Here is a 21,675-nt window from a genome sequence, read left to right on the forward strand (position 1 = left end):
GGGATACACAGTTTAAAAAATTTTAAATATAAGCAAATTCATCCAGAGAGGACAATGTCCTCATATTTCCATTTTCTAGGAGTTCAGTCTACAAAAATACAATTCTTCATTTTAGCCATAATTAATTACTTTGAGAGTATGACCTATTTCACCTTCGAGACCACAAAGAAAACACAGAAAGCAGGCCAAGTTATAACAAAGCATCCTTCCCAGCATATTGCAAGCAGCAAGTGACATTTAAGGGAATAGCCACACAGCCTCAGTCAAACAGTGCATTCTCACAGGTTAATATTATTGGAATTATTAACTTCTGAATTGCTTCTGGAAGGATCTACTTTGCACATGACAGGACTCCTGTGGTTAATTGGAAAAAAAAAAAAAACCTGTAAATTGCTGAGCAGCACACATAATTAAGGAGTAGAGCAGGAAAGGAAAAGGGTTGAGGTGTTTTTGAATGTGCGATCACCACAGAGAAAAATTAAGCAACATAATAAGGTGATCAAAACCCAGGTGTGCCAGTCTTTGTCTGCTCCAATCCCAATCAGCTGCAGTTCTGAGAATTTTCCACCAATAACAGTATTAGAAGTGCCCAGTCCTTGAGCCAATTCTGACAAAAACAGCCAGAAGGTCATTAATAACAGTGAGAGGCTTAGGTGCTAGGCATTGTTCAATAATCTTGAACAGATTATTTTAATTTTTAAAATAGCCCTATGAGGTAAAGATTATTAACCATTTTATAGGAGTAAACTGACATACAAAGATGTTAAATAACTTGCTCACATGTCTTAGTTAAGACAATTCTGCTATATGTCCCCCAAATTTCAGTGGCTTAACAGAATAGTTATGTCTTGCACACAAAATTTTACACAGTTTGTAAATGGCAAAGTACCTTGCTCAGTGTCACTTGCTTTATAATTAAAATTGAATTAATTTTCCAAGTCACCACTATTTATTTATTTTTTACACAATGAATTACTTCTATTTCTGTACTCGTCCATATTTCAGCATTTAGTAGTCCTAAACAGAAAGTGGAGTAATACAACAATTTGCCGGGAAGTCAAGCCCACCAACAATGATCTGCTGTGCACACCAAGTTATTTGTTAAACCCCTGCTGAGGATCTCATGAAGCAGCAGCACCAAAACCAAAGTATGTGCCAGATTTAAACTTCTTTTTGTTCCAGTTGTCAGATTCCAGACTAGGCCACAATGGACTGCAAGGATGACCAAAAGAAAGTCCTGTTTAAAACTTATCCAATTTTTAGAAGCAAAAGCAATTACAGAAAAAGAAAATAATTCAGAGGGATCATGTGTGCTTACACATATCTTCATGTGGCCTTTTTCCAAGTTTAACCACCAAGTACTCTGACAGCTGAGAGTTCTGAATAAACTTGGTGACTGTTATTTTCACCTTATCAAAACCTGAGCCAAAAAAACCCATCAGCTGATGATGACAGCAGAGAGTGGTAGAGCTGAGGACTCAATATGCATTTCTTAGGCTGATGGAGAGTGAATAAATGCAGTTCCAAAATGTAACCAGAGCAGTTAGAGAGTCTTTTCAACCTTACCTGATGGCTTCTGGTCAAAGCAAGGAAGTGTCATGGAAAGCATTGTGTAGTGATGGTACAAAAAGGAACTTGAGGAAGAGGGAGAAAAAAGCAGCGCCTCTCCATAAAGGTGGGGAAGAAAAGATATGGGGAGAGTGCTAAATTACTCATTGAAGGCCAATCTCAGAGGGGATCAGAGGGGTTACAATCTATGCTTTGGCCAAGAGTGGAAGTGAAGGAATGTAGGGACAGGACATACAGCTTGGAGGGGGCATCATTTAAGACTTAAAGGAAGAAAGCAGGGATGCATCTAAAGCACCCCACACACCCACCATTAGTCCCACAGGCTGTGACCTGAAACCTTCACATCTAATCTAATCTAACAAGGCCCCAGGCTAGAGGGCTATTGCAGGGAAGGTGAGAAGCAGGGGTGAGGGCTAGCAAGAAAAGGCAGAGATCTCAGGCCATGTAATTAGCAACAACATGATTGTGTAATATGTCTTTTCACAGTTGAGTTAGATGTGTCCCACTAGTTATGATGGGAACAATTTAAATATATTGTATTCATTCCAGAAGTTCAACTACGTGGACAGTGGTTACACTTGACAAGATGATTTGTTATAGCACAACTTATGTATTTGAAATGGACAAAAATTTAGTGTCACTTACAGTATCTTAAGGTAAATTTCCTTTGAATAGGAATTCCCTTTCCAGTACTTTGAGATCTGCAAGAAGTATCTAGAAAATTTACTACTGTGGAAAATGAAGACTTCCTTAATTGAAAGGTGAGGGGAAGGAGGAAGGTCTGTGTTCTTTTATTTTTGATTAATTGCTGTAACACTGACCTTCAGTTGGCTGAGGGAGTTTCATATTTTCTTTAGACATCATTAGGTGCCAAAGCTCTTGCAGGAAAACTTTAATACAACATGAATTTTGCCATTTTGATAGCATTGATATGGCTCTTGGGTCCACTACTCCATTAGAACTATTGATTGTGAGATATATATATATATAAAACTCAATCATGAAAAGAACAAAATAATAGCATTTGCAGCAATCTCGATGGAATTGGAGACCATTATTCTAAGTGAAGTGACTCACGAATGGAAAATCAAACACTGTATGTTGTCACTCATAAGTGGGAGCTAAGCTATGACGATCAAAGGCAAAAGAATAATACAATGGAATTTGGGGACTTTGAGAAAAGGGTGGGAGTGAGGTGAGGGATAAAAGATTACATACTGGGTACAGTGTACATTGCCCAGGTGATGGGTGCACCAAAATCTCAGGAATCACCACTAAAGAACTTATTCATGTAACCAAACATCACCTGTTTTGTGAAAACCTATTGAAATTAAAAAAAAAGAACTATTGACTCCATTCATATTAAATTTTGTTACAAATTTTACAGAAGGGAATGATTTAGATCCATATTTTATTTTAAGGCTGTATATTTGGTTTTCATAAACATTCTGAGCCCGTGGTGGCTGCCATCTTGCATTGCTGTCCTAACTCACCATTATTATCGCAAAACAGATACAGACATGTGCTGCATAATGAGGCATCAGTCAATGACAGATGGCATATATCACAGTGATCCCATAGGATTATGATGGGGCTTAAAAATTCTTATTGCCTAGTGATGTCAGTCATAGTTGTCCTAAAGTTGTAGCACAATGCATTACTCACAGGTGGTGATGACGGTGTAAACAAACCTACTATGCTGCCAGTTGTATAAAAATAGAACACATATTATACAAGTATGTATAGTACATAATATTAATACTTGATAATGATGATAAATAATGTTACTGGTTTATGTATTTACTATATTTTTTTTTTTTGAGACAGTCTTGCTCTGTCGCCCAGGCTAGAGTGCAGTGGTTCAATCTCTGCTCACTGAAAAGTTTGAACCTGTTCACTTTCCAGGTTCAAATGATTCTCCTGTCTCAGCCTCCTGAGTAGTTGGGACTACAGGTATTAGCTACCATGCCCAGCTAATTTTTGCACTTTTAGTAGAGATGGGGTTTTTCCATGTTGCCTAGGCTAGTCTCGAACTCCTGACCTCAAACGATCTGCCTGCCTTGGCCTCCTAAAGTGCTGGGATTACAGGCATGAGCCACAGTGCCCAGCCTGCATTTACTATAATTTTAAACATTATTTTAGAGTGTACTCCTTCTACTTATTTTAAAAAAAAAGTTAACTGCAAAACAGCCTCAGGCAGGTCCTCAGGAGTTATTCCAGAAGAAGACATTGCTGTCATAGGAGATGACAGCTCCATGTGTGTTATGGCCCTTGAAGACTTTCCAGTGGGACAAGATGTGGCGGTGGAAGACAATAATACTGACGATCCTGACTCTGTGTAGGGCTTGGCTAATGTGTGTTTATGTCTTACTTTTTAACAAAACTTTTAGGAAGTTGAAAAAAAAAACTAAAAATAGAAAAAGCTTATAAAATAAGATTAATGAAAGAATGTATTTTGTACAGGTGTATAATGTGCTTGTATTTTAGTTAATTGTTAATATAAAAGAGTTAAAAAGTTTATAGGCTGGGCACAGTGGCTCACATCTCTTATCCCAGCACTTTGGGAGGCTGAGGCAGGCGAATGGCTTGAGTTCAGGAGTTCGAGACCAGCCTGGGAAACATAGTGAAACCTTGTCTCTACAAAAAAATTAAAAATTAGCTGGTCATGGTGGTTTGGGACTGTAGTTCCAGCTACTCCTGTGGTTGAGGTGAGAGGATCACTTGACCTGGGAAGTAGAGGCTGCTGTAAGCCACGATCACACTACTGCACTCCAGCCTGGATGACAGAGTAAAACCTTGTCTCAAAAAAATGTTTATAAAGGAAAAAAGTTACAATTAACCTAAGATTGAAGGAAGAAAAATATTCTTTTATAGATTTAGTGTAGCCTAAGTGTACAGTGCAGGCCTTCACAAAGTCACTAACCACTCAACAACTTACCTAGAGCAGCTACCAATCTTGCAAGCCCTATTACACAGTAAGTGCTCTATACAGGTGTACTTTTAAAAATCTTTTATTGCATATTTTTGCTGTACCTTTTCTATGTTTAGATGTTTTTAAATACACAAACACTTACTATTTCATTATAATTGCCTACCACATTCAGAACAGTAACATGTTGTACTCTTTTTTAGCCTAGGAGCAATTGGCTATATTATATAGCCTAGGTGTAGAGTAGACTATACCATCTAGGTTGTAAAATATACTCTATGATGTTTGCACAACAACCAAATTGCCTGAGGACAGATATCTCAGAACATATCCCCATCATTAAGTGGCATATGACTGTACTTTAACAGTACATATTTTGCCCATATTTGGGCAAAAGCTAGTCATGTCCCTAGCTTTTGCCCAAATATGGGCAAAATATGTACTGTTATTTTATATGGAGTACATATACAGTATATACATTATATATTTATATACAGTGTATATTTTATAGCTTAATATAAGGATGAATATATTACCTCTATGGTTGTGCTAATTATGAGGTAGCAAATGTATTTAAATTGGTAATATAACTATATATAGACTTAACTATTAGTTTTGGAATAATAAATAAGGTGTGCCATAATAATAATAGAATTCTAAACATGCCAGTCATATCAAAGTGCTTTATATATACTCTCACTTAACTCTTACAACTTCCTCCCTTAAGGTAGTACCATTAATATTGCCACTTCAAAAATGTTGTGAATACATCTCTCTGTAAATAATTTATTTATAATATGTTATTGCAAAATGAAATGAATTATGAAAATGCACTGAAGGTATATATAGTATAGTGACTTATTATAAGTCAAACTTCTGTGTACCCAACCCAAGTTAGGAAACAGAATCATACCACCAACCCCATAAATCCTTCCAATTTTGCTGTCCATTCAAAAACTTCTCCCCTCTCCCTCTAAAATAACACCTATCTTACTTTTATAGTAGCAGCTTCCTTATATTTATTTAGTTATCAATTTTTATGAAACATTTTTATAAATTTTATTTAATCAATATGTTTTTCCTCTAAACCTTTGCTTTTATTAAAACTTATTTGGTGGAGAACCCGAAGAATATACTGTATACTCATGATGTAATTAAGCACATTTTTCTGTCTTTAGTCTTTTCTGCAAATTGGAGGCTGGACCTGAAGTCTAGCTCAGGTTAGACTCAGTTTTGATATTTTTAGTAAAACCGTAGGTGGTTTTGTGTTTTTTAATCATAAAGAACATGATATTTGGTTCTCTATTTGTGACGTTGCAGCTACTAATGCAGACTGTCTAGACCGAGTAATTCATTACGATTGAAAATGGCAAAAGTTCTAATTCTACTATCACTTGTTTACTTATAAACAGATGCATCACTTCATCTCCTAATTCATTATGGAGGGGTAAAATTCATATAGAAGTGGCAGGATAAATGCTTCATCTTTTCCTATATTTACCTATTTCAACATAAAATAAGGGTGAAGCTCCAAAGTTGAACAAGTCACTTATGTTTGAATATAAATATGTACTCATGGATTTAACATATTTAATTGTTTTAATTCATTGTAATGTTTGTTTTAAATTTTCAGTTGTGACAAGTTATGTAATTTTAATCATTTTATGTGTACAATTCAATTCAGTGGCATTAATTATATTCACAATGTTGCATAACCGTCATCACTACCCACATCCTAGTTTATGTGTGCTTTTGTCTTAATAGTATATTGGATTGTGTCAGATGCCTTTTGTGCACCAAGGAGAAGATCATGTATTTTTTTTTCTTTTGTTCTACTAATGTAGTATATTACATTGATTGATTTACTTATGTTGAACTACCCTTGTATTCCTGGGTTAAATCCCATTTGGTAATGGTGTATAATCCTTTAAATATGCTGTTGGAATCCATTTGTTAGTATTTTCTTGAGAATTTTTGCATTTAACTTCATAAGAAATATTTGTCTGTAAATTTATTTTATTCTGATATCTTTTTCTGGCTTTGGAATCAAGGCAAGGCTAACCTCATATAATGAGTTAGGAAGTGGTTTCTGCTCTATATTTTGCAAGAGTTTGAGAAGAATTTGTGTTATTTGTTTTTTAAATTTTTCATAGGTTTTTAATTACTGATTCAATATATATATTGTTAAAGACCTGTTGAGTCTTTCTGCTTTCTATTGAGTCAGTTTAGGTAAGTTCTTCATTTCTAAGTTTTCTATTTCATCTAGTCTACCTAATTTTTGGTGTACAATTGTTCATATTATTCTCTAATAATTATTTTATTTTATATAGTTGGTAATATATCTAATTTTAGTTATATATGCTATTGCTGATATATTAAAAATGATTCTAAAGACCCAATAAATGAGGAGATATACTTTATTCATTAACTCAAAGACTAATTGTGATGAAGATGTAAACTCTCCTCCAAATAAATCTATAGAGTCAAATTAATGTCAATCAAAATCCCTACAGGATCTCTGTTCAAAAATTTAAAAAATACTAACCCTACAATTCATATGAAAAGGCAAACGTACTAGAATAGCCAAAACATTTTGAACAATACATAATTTCAAAACTTTCTCTAAAGCTGAAGTAATCAAAACAGTGTGGCATTGATTTAAAAAAAAAAAAAAAAGATCAAGGGAACAGAACAGAGAGATCAGAATTAGACCCACAGAGATATGACCATTTGATTTCTGACAAAGGTGCAAAGGCAATTAAATGGAGAAATAATAATATTTTAAAGAAAATATGCTGAAACAATTAGACATTTCCATTCAAAAAAGAAAGAAGGAATCTTAGCATAAATCTCATGCCTTATGCAAAATTAAAATTGGACTATAGCCCTAATAGTAAAATAGAAAACGATAAATCTTATGGAAGAAAACACAGGAACAAATGTATTTGAAGTTTGGGTTTAGCTGCATATTTTTTTTTAATAGGGCACCAAAATGATAAGTACAGAAAGGCTGCTGAATAAAATATAGAATACTCTGTTAAATTTGAATTTCAGATAAATTATTTAAAATCGTATAAGTATTCTCGAAAACCTGTATTTTTCTTTGTTAAATTTGGTAACACTCAAGATAGAAAACAGACCAATGATTGCTAGGATCTGAGAGTGGGGGGATGGGGATAGAATAGAAATGGGTATGGGGGAATTTAAAGGATAAAATAAAGTTCTATTTCTTGATTGTGGGGGGTATTATATAACTGAAGGTGTTTGACAAAGCTGGCATAACTAAATGCCTAAAAGGATACATTTTACTATATTTAAAGTATACCTTAAGTTTGAAAATTAAAGAAATAATAGTAAAATGGTAATTGTATAATTTAGGCAGATATACAATTGTGTACTGCAAAATTCTTTAATTTTTTCTGAATACTGGAATTCTTTCATAATACAATAGTGAGGATAAAGTTAAAGAAGGTCATAAAGCAAACACATAAAACAGAAAATAAAAACAGTTCTACAGGTTAGGGAAGTTATCTACTATGTCAAGAAACAGCTATCCTAGGGAGATAGCAAAACAGAAAATAAAAACAGTTCTACAGGTTAGGAAAGTTATCTACTATGTCAAGAAACAGCTATCCTAGGGAGATAGCAAATGATTTATATTTGTTGTGGCCATATTTGTCCTTAAAGTTCTTGGTGTAGCTGTTTCTAATAAGGTTGTGTGAGGCTAAAAATGTCCCAGCAACATGTTCTCCAACTTATAAAATACCCAAACTCACATCTTCTTATTACTGGAGTTATTAGTGGTTTTTCCAAGATCAGAATAATTCTTGTGATCCCACACTGTTTTTTCAGGGCAAAGGTTTGAGTATATGAAAGCTCAAATTTTTTGGTAAGGCCAACTTTACTTATTTCAAAGATAAATTTCTTGTTATTTGTGGCATCTATAAAGCATATTTTCCCAATTTCCACAGCAGATTTGTGCATACTTTGGTTAATGTGTTCTGTTTTGGGGCAACAACATAGAATGGTCAAGGGTAATGGTTTGAAAATACACTTTTTTGTTAAAATATGTATCTTCTTATGCCATTGTTTTAAGAAAGGAGTAAAAATCAGGTTGGTATATCTGGAAGAGTAACCCAATTTTATTTGCTTGAATATATTAGGATGTTTTATGTACATTTAAATCCAAAATTTTACTAGTTTATGTCTACATACAGGCCTATTTTTCTATTAATTTATCCAGAACAAAAGTTGACATTTTTCTTCCTATTCTTAAGCATTGTTTCCTTAGATCCAGAGAATTTCATTTCTGATATTTAGTTATTCATTTCAAATGGTTTTGTTCCCTCTTTAGGACACCTAAATTTTATAGTTTCAATTTCCATTTTCCATGCTTATTTACTGATTTATACTTTGTTTTGTTTTATACTCATTCTTAATTTTGAAGAATGCAGGGTAAAGACACAATAATAGATTTTCTTCATATCACACATTTATGTCAGTTTTTGTTTTTTTTTTGGATTTCTGTTCTTTTTAACCATTGGCACATTTGCATCTCCTTGTATTGTTTTTGTTACCTATATCTTTCTGTTTCTCTGTTTTTTTTAAATTATACTTAAACATTATTTTAAAGAGACAGGGTCTCAGTATGTCGACCAGGCTGGAGTGCAGTGGCTATTCACAAGCACAATCATAGGACACTACCGCCTCAAACTCCTGGGCTCAGGTGATCCTTCTGCCTCAATTTCCTAAGTAGCCAGCACTACAGGTACATGCCACCATGCCTGACTCATTAAATATTTTCTCTGTGATGCCATAAGCTTGAGCCTAAAAGACTGTTTCTTTTTAAAATTGTATTGAAGAATCAAAGCATAGAGAATCTTTAGCACTTTTCCATGGGCTCCTTGTAAATGTTTTCTCTTTTCTTTCCTTGGACCTACTTAGTGGCCACTGGGAGAAGACTGCCAGATAGTCTGAATCATAAATACCAATAAATAAAACTTAAACTCTCTTCTAAAAGAGAAAATACATGGCTCAGAAGCAGTTATTACAATTGAGAGATAGGTATACCACTTCATAGAACCATTTCACAATATTTTCTCATTTTTAAAGTAGTTGAAATAAACAAGCTAATGCACACGAAAGAAAAAAACATGGCATCCCTATCCTTGGACTTTAAGCTGGGAGAAAGATTTGTGTGGTTGTTTCCTAACTCAACTTCTGAAGTAACAGATACATTTACATTGTGCAGCTCTGCAATTTTCTACCACTTATTTTCTGACACTGGGATAGGAAAAACACAAACATAAAAATGAAAAATTGTATGTACAAGTCTTCACTACTACCTGTGCTCTTCACATTTCTTATTTGATGTACATCATTATAGTTGTGAAAACCATACTGCCAAGGAGAGGTACTAGGTGTGTGGCCTGTGCATCACATTTTGCCTTACTCAAGATTGGTACTTGAGTAGTAGAGGACTAGATATAAATATCCTAACTGACCTTGGATATTTGTTTCAGTGCCTATTGCCTGACTCAAAGCACTTTATCAACTTTAAGCCCGAGTTTGCTGTTTCAAGTAGAAACCCATGTTTCAGCCACTGGTTGTTAACCTTTGTTCAACTCCTTGGATCTTTTATTTAGTAGACCTTCCTTCCAAATTCTGATATTCATTTTCAGTGTTTTTTCATTATTATGAATTTTTTTTTACTTTTTCTATATATTCATAGATAATTTAATAAGAAAGTAGGAAAGAATAGGGTATAAACTTGGTTACATATACATCATTTTAAAGTGCTTTCCTGAATGTTCTCAAATGTGGGCTTGAACTTTCTGACCCTTGGCTTGTCATTTCTATCATACCCTCTTATTTATCTTTTGTTGTCTGTTTATCTATCTATCTATCTATCTATCTATCTATCTATCTATGTGTCTATTATCTATCTGTCTATGTATCTATTTATCTTTAAATTTTTATTCTGGTAGAATACATATAAAATCTACCATTTTAACTGTTTTCAAGTGTACAATTTGGTGATATTAAGAACATTCACAGTGTTGTGCGACTGTCACCACTATCCATCTCCAGAACTGTCATTTACCCCAAACTAAAAATCTGTACCCATTAAATAATTCTCTATTCCCCACTACCAACAATTGCTGGTAACCACTATTCTCCTTTGTGCCTCTGTGAATTGAATATTCTAGGAAACTTGTATAAGTGGAATTATACAATATTTGTCTTTTGTGCCTGCCTAATTTCATTTAACATAATGTGTTGAAGATTTACCCATATTGTAGTGTATATTATAATTTATTTTTTAGACAAAATAATATTATATTGTGCATATATATCACATTTAAAAAATCTGTTCATTCATCAATAGACATTCAGGCTGTTTCCAGATTTTGGCTATTGTGAATAATGCTGCTATGAACATTGGTGTATAAATATTTGTTCAAGTTCCTGCTTTTAAATCTTTTGTATATATACCTAAATGTAGAGTCACTGGATCATAAGATAATTCTATGCTTAATTTTTTGAGGAACCACCATAATGTTTCCCACAGTAGCTGCACAATTTCACATTCCCACCAACAAGAGTTTCAGTTTTTCCACATCCTGTCAATATTTGTCATTTTCTATTTTGTTTTGGGTAATAACCTCTCTAATGGGTGTGAACTTGTATTACATTTTGGTTTTGATTTGCATTTTATTAATAATTAGTGTTCTTGGGCATCTTTTCATGTCCTTATTGGCCAGTCAAATATCTTCTTTGGAGAAATGTCTATTAAATAATTTGCCCATTTTTAAACAGAGATTTGTTTTTGTTGTTGCTGTTGAGTTGTAGTGTATTCTGCTGAAGGAATCCCTTTAGCATTTCTTTTAGAGTCTTTCTAGTGGTATGAAGTTACTTCGAGATTTTAAAATCAGGGAAAGTCTTCATTTCTCTTTTGTTTTTGAAGGATAGTTTTGACAGTTATAGAATTCTTGGTTGACAGCTGTTTTTTGGGGCTTCCACAGTTTTACATGAGAAATATGGTCCTTATCATGTTGGTAATCCCTTGTATGTGATGTTTCACTTCTCTCCTGCTGTATTTATGATTCTCTGTTTATCTCTGTCTTTCACCAGTTTGATTATAATATGGTAATGTGGGTCTATTTGAGTTCATGCTACTTGAAGTTTATTTACCTTAGCTTTATAGATTCATGTCTTTCATGAAATTTGGGGAGTTTTTAGCCGTTATTTATTCATAATATTATTTCTTCCTGTCTTTCTCTCTTCTCCTTCTGGAACTTCTAAACTGTATATGTTGCCCCACTTGATGGTGTTCCACAGGACTCTTTAAGCTTGGTTCACATTACTTTGTTCTTTTATCTTTCTCCTTGGAGTCAATAATTTTAATTGTACTATCTCCACGTTCACTTATTCTTTCTTCTGTCTGCTCCGGTTTGCTGTCGAACAATTCTCATGAATTTTTTATTTTAGTTTTTACAATTTTCAGCTCCAGAATTTGTTTTTTTTCATAATTTCTATCCCTTTATTATATTTTCACTTTGTTTATATATTGTTTCCCCTGTTTTCTTTAGTTCTTTGCCTATGTTTCCTTTAGCTCTTTGAATATATTTAAGACAGTTGTTTTAAAGCAATTTTCTAGTAAGTTCAATGTCTAGACTTCCTCAGGTATAGTTTCTTTATTTTACTTCTTTAAATAGGTCATACTTCGCTGTCTGTTTGTATACCTTTGGTTTTTTTTGGGGGGGGGCAGGGGTGGGGGTTAAATGCTGAACATTTGAATATTACAATGTGGTAACTCTGGAAATCAGATTATCCCCCTTCCCCAGGGTTTACTGTTTTGTTTTGTTGTTGTAGAAGGCTAGTAGTCCTTTTGTTTGGTGACTTTCCCAAACTATTTTGTAAATTCTATATTCATTGCTATGTGTAAGTTACTTCCTTATGTATGTGTTTCCTTAATATTTGACAGATAGTTCCTTGAATGTCAAGAGCTAAAAAGACCCAAAGAACAAGAAACAGACTAAAAAGACTCACTTCTATTAGTCTTTGTAGATTTGCTTTGTACAAAAGCACTTCTTCTATATTTAACCATGATTGAACAGACCTTAAGGATCAGTCTTAGTTGATAGCATAGCATCATCTCAGGTCTTTTCTCTGCATGCATGTGGCTTTCTAAATTTCCCTGTATATATGGGTCTTTTATATATATGTTTTTTAATTTTAAATTTTTCTTTATAGATTTAGTGGAGACAAGAGTGGTTTAGTTACATGGATATATTCCCTAATGGTGAAGTCTGGGCTTTTACTATAACCATTATCCAACTAGTGTACATTGTATCCATTAAGTAACTTATCAACCCTCATTTTCTTCCCATCCTCCCACTCTTCCAAGTCTCCCATGTCTATTATTCCACTTTCTATACATGTGTATACACATTATTTAGCTCCCACTCATAAATGAGAACATGCAGTATTTGCCTTTCTGTTCCTGAGTTATTTCACATAAAATAATGACCTTTAGTTCCATCCATGTTGCTGCAAAAGACATATCACTCTTTTTTATGGTTGAATAGTATTTCATTTTATATATATATATATATTTTTTTTCTTTATCCAATCATTAATTAATGATTACTTAGATCGGTTCTATATTTTTACTATCATGAATAGTGCTGCAATAAACATACAACAGTGCATATATTTAATATATAATGATTCTTTTTCTTTTGAGTAGATATCCAGTAGTGGGATTATTGTTTGGAAGGAGTGCTTCTGTACAAAGCAAATCTACAAAGACAAAGAGAAGTGGGTCTTTTTGGTAGTGAGATCAAATGGTAGTTCAATTTTTAGTTCTTTGAGAAATTTCCATACTGTTTTCCATAGAGTTTATACTAATTTACATTCCCAACAATAGAGTATAAAGGTTCCCTTTCCTCTGCATCCTCACCAACATCTGTTATTTTTGGGGTTTTCAATAATAGTCATTCTGAATGGTAGAAGGTGGTATTTCATTGTGGTTTTAATGTACACTTCTCTGATGAATAGTGATGTTGAGCACTATTTCATATACTTCTTGGCCATTTGTATTTCTTCTTATGAAAAATGTCTGTTCATGTCCTTTGCCCACTTTTTAATGGGGTTCCTTGGATGTTTTTGTTGTTGTTGTTGAGATATTTTGAGTTCCCTGTAGATTCTGGGTATTAGTGCTTTGATGGGTGCATGGTTTGCAAATATTTTCTCTAATTCTGCAGCTTGTCTGTTCACTCTGTTGATGATTTCCTTTGCTGTGCAGAAGCTTTTTAGTTTAATTAAGTTACATTTGCCTATTTTTGTTTTGTTTCATTTTTGTATATGGTAAAAGATAGGGGGTCCAGTTTCATTTTTCTGAATGTGTCAATCCAATTTTCCTGGCATCATTTGTTGAATGGGGTGTCTTTTCCTCAGTGTATGTTTTTGTAGACTTTGTCAAATATCAGTTAGCTGTAGGTATGTGGCTTTATTTCTGGGTTGTCTATTCTGTTCCATAGATTTATGTGTCCATTTTTATATCAGTGCCACATAATTTTGGTTACTATAGCCTTATAGTATAATTTGAAGTCAGGTAATGCGATGCCTTCAGCTTTGTTCTTTGTGCTTAGGATTGTTTTCGCTATTCGAGCTCTTTTTTGATTCCATATAAATTTCAGAATTGTTTTCCTAATTCTTTGAAAAATGTTGTTGTTATTTTGATAGAAATCACATTGAATCTATAGATTTTTGGGGGGCAATATGGTCTTTTTAATGATATTGATTCTTCTGATTACACAGGTCCTTTTAAATGTACTGATTCCCCAAAAGTCTCTCCTCTTTTGGGTGGAATATACTTAGGTGGACTATTGTATGTTTTTTCCATAATATTTTGCTCCAGATTTCTCCGGATATTCCAGCTTGCAGAATGTTTTTTGCAAAGCCTGTCATTTTTTCAGCCTGACCTCTAAGTTAAGGGAAACAGGTATGATTATCTTGTGTCTATTCCTCAAGTATTCTCCAGGAAGGGTAGAACAGGCATATACAATAACTTGTGAATGAAGTCTGTTCTGCTCCCTTTATATCCTGAAATCAGTCTCGCACACTGGGAATGCAGGCTTCCTTCTTCAAGATTATTACCATACTAAAGAGAGCATGCCAAGGGCTACTAAAAATGCCACAAAGTTTTGTGTTATGAAATTGCCCTTTTCTTGATTCACTGTTTTCTTAGTTGTTCTAAATCTTTGACTGTTTTCCAGAGTTCTGACAAGGTTAGATCTGATAAATTCTACTTTTTAAATTTTTCAAAAATATTTTTCTGTGGGGGAACGAGAGCTTGGAGCTGCCAATAATGACATTTTGCTGTCATAATGCCCCTACTGTAATCCTTTTTGAGGCTCACTTTCCCGTACTTCTTTAATAAATTTGGCTTCAAATTAGTCTGTGAGTTCTTTTAACATGACCCTAATAGTTCTTGGTAGCATACTCACTATTTTATGATAATATGTGCCTGACCTGGAATCAGCCAATTATTTAAAATGCTTTTCTTTTGATGGAACATGGTGTTTCAAGTCCACAATGTGAATGTTAGAGTGCTTATTGCTTCTTGTTCAATGTTTCTAGTGTTTTCCATGGATAGAGCTGGAGGAGATAGTTAGATATGTAGCTAGACAGAGATAATACCTCATGAGTTCATATGCATACTTTCAATTCCAATTCAGGGCTACATCGTTTTTACTTAACATCATCTATATCATATCTTTATCTACTTTCTTCTATTCCCAACCAGTTTCAGCTGCTATTCTCAGTTCAAGTCAGCTGTATTTCTAGTGAACGTTTTTTATTTTTTTTCTGTGTGTTCTTAGGTTAATCAAATGCCCTGTTGTTTCCTTTTGCTTTATTCTGCACAATTCTTGATATCATGCTGTTCTTACCATGTTGGTATCAATCATGCTCATATGCTTGTATTTTGAGATTGTGGTAATATCTTGTTACCTACTTTGTTGCAAGTGTTACGCATGAGTTTTAAATTTGATATCTAGCTGTTATGTTTATTTCTGAGAATTTAGAGATTCAAAACCTGTGCTGCTGTTGTCATCATGTTCCCAAATCCTTTCCTGTAATTATCATTTTGTGTTTAAGCAAATTGACACACAGAGAGATTAAATGACTTGCTCAGTGTTACAGAGTAATTATCAAGGCCAGGATTCAAGCCCTAACAATTTAACTAGAGATATAAGTTTAACTTCTACTCTGCTGCCTCATCAACAAAGTACATCTTTATAATTACCTAGGAGGAGGACTCTTTTTCAACTTTCTTGCGCCTATGAGTTCATATAAAGGGGATTTTGTTTCTCTTTGATTGAGGAAGGGAGTTACGGAGAGGAGTCTAGGGGAGAATATTTCCAGTTTATCTCTCCATTCCTACACTCTCCTTCTCAAGGACTGTGTTTTATCCAAAAAACAAAATAAATGTGTAGAAAAAAACAAGGCAAGCTTATTGAAAGCTCTTTGGTCTCTCTCTCTTCTTTTTTCTGTCTTGGACTGTCAGTCCTGGTGGCTTTCTCCTGCAAGCCCAGCTACTATTTTGTCATTTTTCTAATTTATTGTGGATAATTTATTGTGGATTCTTTCAGATCCTTGAAGATGCCAAATTCCTACTTATAGTAGTCTTATTCTAACCAAGCAAGAATAGGGATTGGAGAAAGTGATATTCATACAAACTGCTATCCGCCCTTCAGGTCTTAGCTTAAATGTTTTTAATCAATATTGTTTTTATTGATAACCCACCCTTAAGCTCCCAATCTTGATCAGTATTTCTTATTATACACTCTTAGACTATCCTTTATTTTCCTGTGTGGTGCTAATCAGAATTATATAGTTTTGTGACTACTCTTCTATTTCCTGTTTTTCCTACTAATCTGTAGCCAGCATTAAAACAGTGACAGCACTGATTATTCACTGTTGTATTCTCAGCACCCAACCTAGTGCCTGGCTCAAAACTATATTGAATAAATGAATGCATGCATGAAGAAATGCATGGTCCAAATAAGAGGTTTTTTAAACTTCATATATGCTGTGTATGAGTCAAGAAGTTTCTAGTAAAACTTAAAAATAGGCACTAGAAGCCTGTCATGCTCCAAATAATCCTCTCTCCCAATATCCTAATTACCCTTATGCTACTTGAAACCTCCTAAGTTTTTCCTCCTTTCAATTCAGCCCTACTAAGTGCTCAATATTCTGAAGTTTTTCTAGCATTTCATTCTTTCTTCCACTTATTGAGATCACATGTTCCCTTAAAAACTCCACTTAACAATTTTTTAAAATTATACTTTAAGTTCTGGGGTACATGTGCAGAACGTGCAGGTTTGTTTCAGAGGTATACACGTGCCATGGTGGTTTGCTGCACCCATCAACCCGTCACCTACATTAGGTATTTCTCCTAATGTTATCTCTCCCCTAGCCTCCCACTCCCGAAGAGGCCCAGGTGTGTGATGTTCCCCTCCCTGTGTCCATATGCTCTCACTGTTCAGCTCCCACTTATGAGTGAGAACGTGTGGTGTTTGGTTTTCTGTTCTTGTATTAGTTTGCTGAGAATGAGGGTTTCCAGCTTCATCCCTGTCCCTGCAAAGGACATGAACTCATCCTTTTTTATGGCTGCACAGTATTCCATGGTGTATATGTGCCATATTTTCTTTATCCAGTCTATCATTCATGGGCATTTGGTTTGGTTCCAAGTCTTTGCTATTGTGAATAGTACCACAATAAACATACGTGTGCATGTATCTTTATAGTAGAATGATTTATAATCCTTTGGGTATATACCCAGTAATGGGATGGCTGGGTCAAATGGTAGTTCTGGTTCTAGATCCTTGAGGAATCGCCACACTGTCTTCCACAATGGTTGAACTAATTTACACTCCCACAAACAGTGTAAAAGTGTTTCTATCTCTCCGTTTCCTCTCCAGCATCTGTTGTTTCCTGACTTTTTAATGATCGCCATTCTAACTGGCATGGGATGCTATCTCATTGTGGTTTTGATTTGCATTTCTTTAATGACCAGTGATGATGAGCTTTTTTGCATATATTTGTTGGCAGCATAAATGTCTTCTTTTGAGGAGTGTCTGTTTATATTCTTCACCCACTTTTTGATGGGGTTTTTTTTTTTCTTGTAAATTTGTTTAGGTTCTTTGTAGATTCTGGATATTAGCCCTTTGTCAGGTGGATAGATTGCAAAAATTTTCTCCCATTCTGTAGGTTGCCTGTTCACTCTGATGATAGTTTCTTTTGCTGTGCAGAAGCTCTTTAGTTTAATTAGATCCCATTTGTCGATTTTGGCTTTTGTTGCCATTGCTTTTGGTGTTTTGGTCATGAAGTCTTTGCCCATGCCTATGTCCTGAATGGTATTGCCTAGGTTTTCTTCTAGGGTTTTTATGGTTTTAGGTCTTACGTTTAAGTCTTTAATCCATCTTGAGTTAATTTTTGTATAAGGTGCAAGGGAGGGGTCTAGTTTCAGTTTTCTGCATATATCTAGCCAGTTTTCCCAACACCCTTTATTAAATAGAGAATCCTTTCCCCATTGCTTGTTTTTGTCAGGTTTGTCAAAAATCAGATGGTTGTAGATAAAAAACTCCACATTACATTTTATGGGGCATCTTCTTTTTGGGTGCTTCAGTAAAGATGGAGAGAGAGCAACAGGAGGGTGGAGGGGAATAGAAGGCACCTGATGAACATTTGTTTATATTGGTTAATGTGTGTTCATTTGTAGACTCCAAGACAGTTATTGCTGTAGACCAGGAATTGACGTTTTTTTGTGTGTGTGTGTGTGAATAGCCAGATAGTAAACATGTTCAATTTTTCAGGATATGCATTCTTAGTTAAGCCACTAAATTCTGCTGTTGCATGGAAAAGCAGCTACAGTTAATACATAAAGTGATAGGTGTGGCTGTGTTGCAATAAAATGTTATTTACAAAAACAAACAGCAGGCTGGTTTTGTCCCAAAAGCCATAGTTTATCCACTCCTGCATATAGAGAGCTACTGACCAGAGCAGGGGCTTTGCCTCATCACCTTGTGCCTGATTTAGACATGCCTCAGATACAGGTGTATCCCCTGAGGAATAATTCCTTAGTGGCAAGGTCAGATGGAATGTAGGAAACTGAGAACACAGCTATCAGGCCTTTTTTCCCTCTCTGACACAAACCTTATAAATGAGTAGTGTATGAGTGGAGGAGTGGTCAATCTATTGTACCATTTCAAACCCTGACCTTTCTACAGCAAGCGTAATTAGAGGTAAAATCACTACTCAATTAATATATCAAGGGATCCGATCTTTTGTATCTTATTTTTATGTATGTGAATTGGATTTCTAGAGAACTGAACAGTACTTGAAATCCTTCAGGCATATCACAAGCTTGGGAACAAATATACGCAACTTACTGCTGTGGGATTTTTCCCTTGAAGAATCAAAGAGAGGAAAGAATATGGAGTTGGTTAGTTATGTAGGAGCTCTGTGAGACAACAAAGGCCATGCTAGGGAATAATACATAAAATGAACCAGTTCAGATGATGTTGGTGAGTTAATCTAGGGCCGTGTGGCATAAATTTACATAATTGAGTCCAGAATATTACCTTGGGCTCTGAGCCAGATGTTGCCCCTTCAAAACAGGCACTGGATGCTGCAGGAGATATCCTTTTGCCAAATGGCATTATCCATGAATAAAACCCTCTCTACTCCGCTTTGCTGGGTATTGGAGTATCTTCTTGTGGAGTGTTAGGAGCAAAACCAATACAATAAATTTAAAGTATGAACACAACTTCCTAAATGGGCATTTACATCCTAGTTGAATGAAGGTCTAGGGGCATCCTGACTTTGAATACCAAAATCGAGCTAACATATTTATGATACTCTCTGTTTGAATATGTCATAAAGCTTTAAAAAGTAGACTCTGGAATCACACAGCCTAAGTTCAAATCCTGGTTGCTCACTTACTATGAGACCTTGAACATATTACTTAAGCCCTCTGTTTCTTGGTTTCTAAAACTTTAAAATTAGTTAAGTTGAAATAATACATGGGAAGTGCTTAGTTCACTACCTGGCACACAGCTTTCAAGATGTTAGCTATCCATATTATTGTTTTACTTTTTACCTTCCTGAGCTATTGCCAATGTTAAGGTGAGAGTGTGTGGAATAGTATGAAGAAAGTGGTTTTGAAATCAGACAAATCTAAGTTTAAATACTGTTTCAAATATTCATTAGCTGTGTGACTATGGGCAGGTTATATACATCAGCTTATTTATCAATACATCATTCTGTTTTCTCTTTTATAAAACAGGAATAATGTTATGAATATATTATGAATAGAAATAATAATAAATAGGAGGATCCAATCTAACTAAATGTTAATTCTTGCCTTAAATCTGACTGGACCTTGAAATAACTTATTTTTTATTTTTAAATTTTAAAATATTTGAATTTTAATAGCTTTTGGGGTACAAGTGTTTTTTTGTTGTTGCATGAATGAATTATGGAGTGGTGAATTCTGAGATTTTAGTGCACCCATCACCAAGAAGTGTACATTGTACCTAACAGGTAGTTTTTTTCCATAGGCCCACTCCTACCCTCCTCCTTCTGGGTCTCTAAAGTCCATTATATCATTCTTATGCCTTTGTGTTCTGATAGCTTAGCTCCAATTTAAAAGTGAGAACATACGGTTTTAGATTTTCACTCCTGTTACTTCATCTAGAATAACAGCTTTCAACTCCATCCAAGTTGCTGTAAGATACATGATTTTGTTCCTTTTTATGACTGAGTAGTATTCCATGGTGTATATATACCACATTTTCTTTATCTACATATTAGTTTATGGGCATTTAGTTTGGTTCCACATTGTTACAATGATGAACTATGCTGCTATAGACATACATGTACAAATGTCTTCTTCGTATAATGACCTCTTTTCCTTTGGGTAGATACCCAGTAGTGGGATTTCTAGATTGAATAGTAGAACTACTTTTACCTCTTTAAGAAATATCCATACTGTTTTTCGTAGAAGTTGTACTAATTTACATTCTATCCAGCAGCGTAAAACATTCCCTTTCCACCACATTCCCAACAACATCTATTATTTTTCTATTTTTGGATTATGGGCATTCTTGCAGGAGTAATGTGGTATGCCATTGTGGTTTTGATTTGCATGTCCCCGATCATTACCAATGACGAGCATTTTTTCTTATGGTTTTTGGCCATTTGCATATCTTCTTTTGAGAATTGTCTATTCATGGCTTTTGTCCACTTTTTTCTTAATTGCTTTTTAAAATTTTTCTTTTTTATTTCAATAGGTTTTTGTGGGACAGGTGGTGTTTGGTTACATGGATAAATTTTTTAGTGGTGATTTCTGAGATTTTGATGTATCCATCACCTTAGCAGAGTGCACTGTACCCAATATGTAGTCTTTTATCCTTCACTCCCCTCCCACCCTTCCCCTGAATCCCCAAAATTCACTGTAACATTCTTATGCTTTTGCATCCTCGTAGCTTAGCTCCCACTTATGAGTGAGAACATACAGTGTTTGGTTTTCCATTCCTGTGGTGTTACTTCACTCAGAATAATGGTCTCCAATTCCATCCAGGTTGCTGCTACTGCCATTATTTCATTCCATTTTATGGCTGAATTGTATTTCATGGTATATATATATATACATATATACATATATATATATATATACATATATACATATATATATATATATACACACACACATATACATATATATCACATATTTATCCACTTGTTGATTGATTGGCATTTGGATTGGTTTCATATTGGTGCAATTGTGAATTGTGCTGCCACAAACATGCATGTGCAAGTGTCTTTTTCATATAAAGATTTATTTTCCTCTGGGTAGATACCCAGTAGTGGAATTGCTGAATCAAATGATAGATCTACTTTTAGTTCTTTAAGGAATTTCCACACTATTTTCCATTGTGGGTGTACTAGTTTACATTTCCACCAACAGTGTAAAAGTGTTTCTTTTTCACCATATCCATGCCAACATTATTATTTTTTGATTTTTTTATGATGGCCATTCTTGCAGGAGTAAGGTGGTATCTCATTGAGGTTTTGATTTGTATTTCACTGATCATTAGTGATGT

General features: G+C 34.5%; 1 protein-coding gene across 1 annotated transcript; it reads right to left on the reverse strand.

The window, feature by feature from the left end:
• Positions 1–2,370: 2,370 nt before the first annotated feature.
• On the reverse strand, positions 2,371–19,230 carry LOC129024184 (ubiquitin-conjugating enzyme E2 variant 1). Its single transcript, XM_054471066.1, has 3 exons — positions 19,153–19,230; positions 2,922–3,053; positions 2,371–2,562 (listed from the first exon to the last, which is right to left on the reverse strand). Exons 1-3 carry the CDS (start codon positions 19,228–19,230, stop codon positions 2,371–2,373), a joined length of 402 nt encoding a protein of 133 aa, XP_054327041.1.
• Between the last annotated feature and the right edge of the window lie 2,445 nt (positions 19,231–21,675).

The sequence above is a fragment of the Pongo pygmaeus genome, chromosome X, assembly GCF_028885625.2.
Source record: "Pongo pygmaeus isolate AG05252 chromosome X, NHGRI_mPonPyg2-v2.0_pri, whole genome shotgun sequence".
Taxonomy (NCBI): domain Eukaryota; kingdom Metazoa; phylum Chordata; class Mammalia; order Primates; family Hominidae; genus Pongo; species Pongo pygmaeus.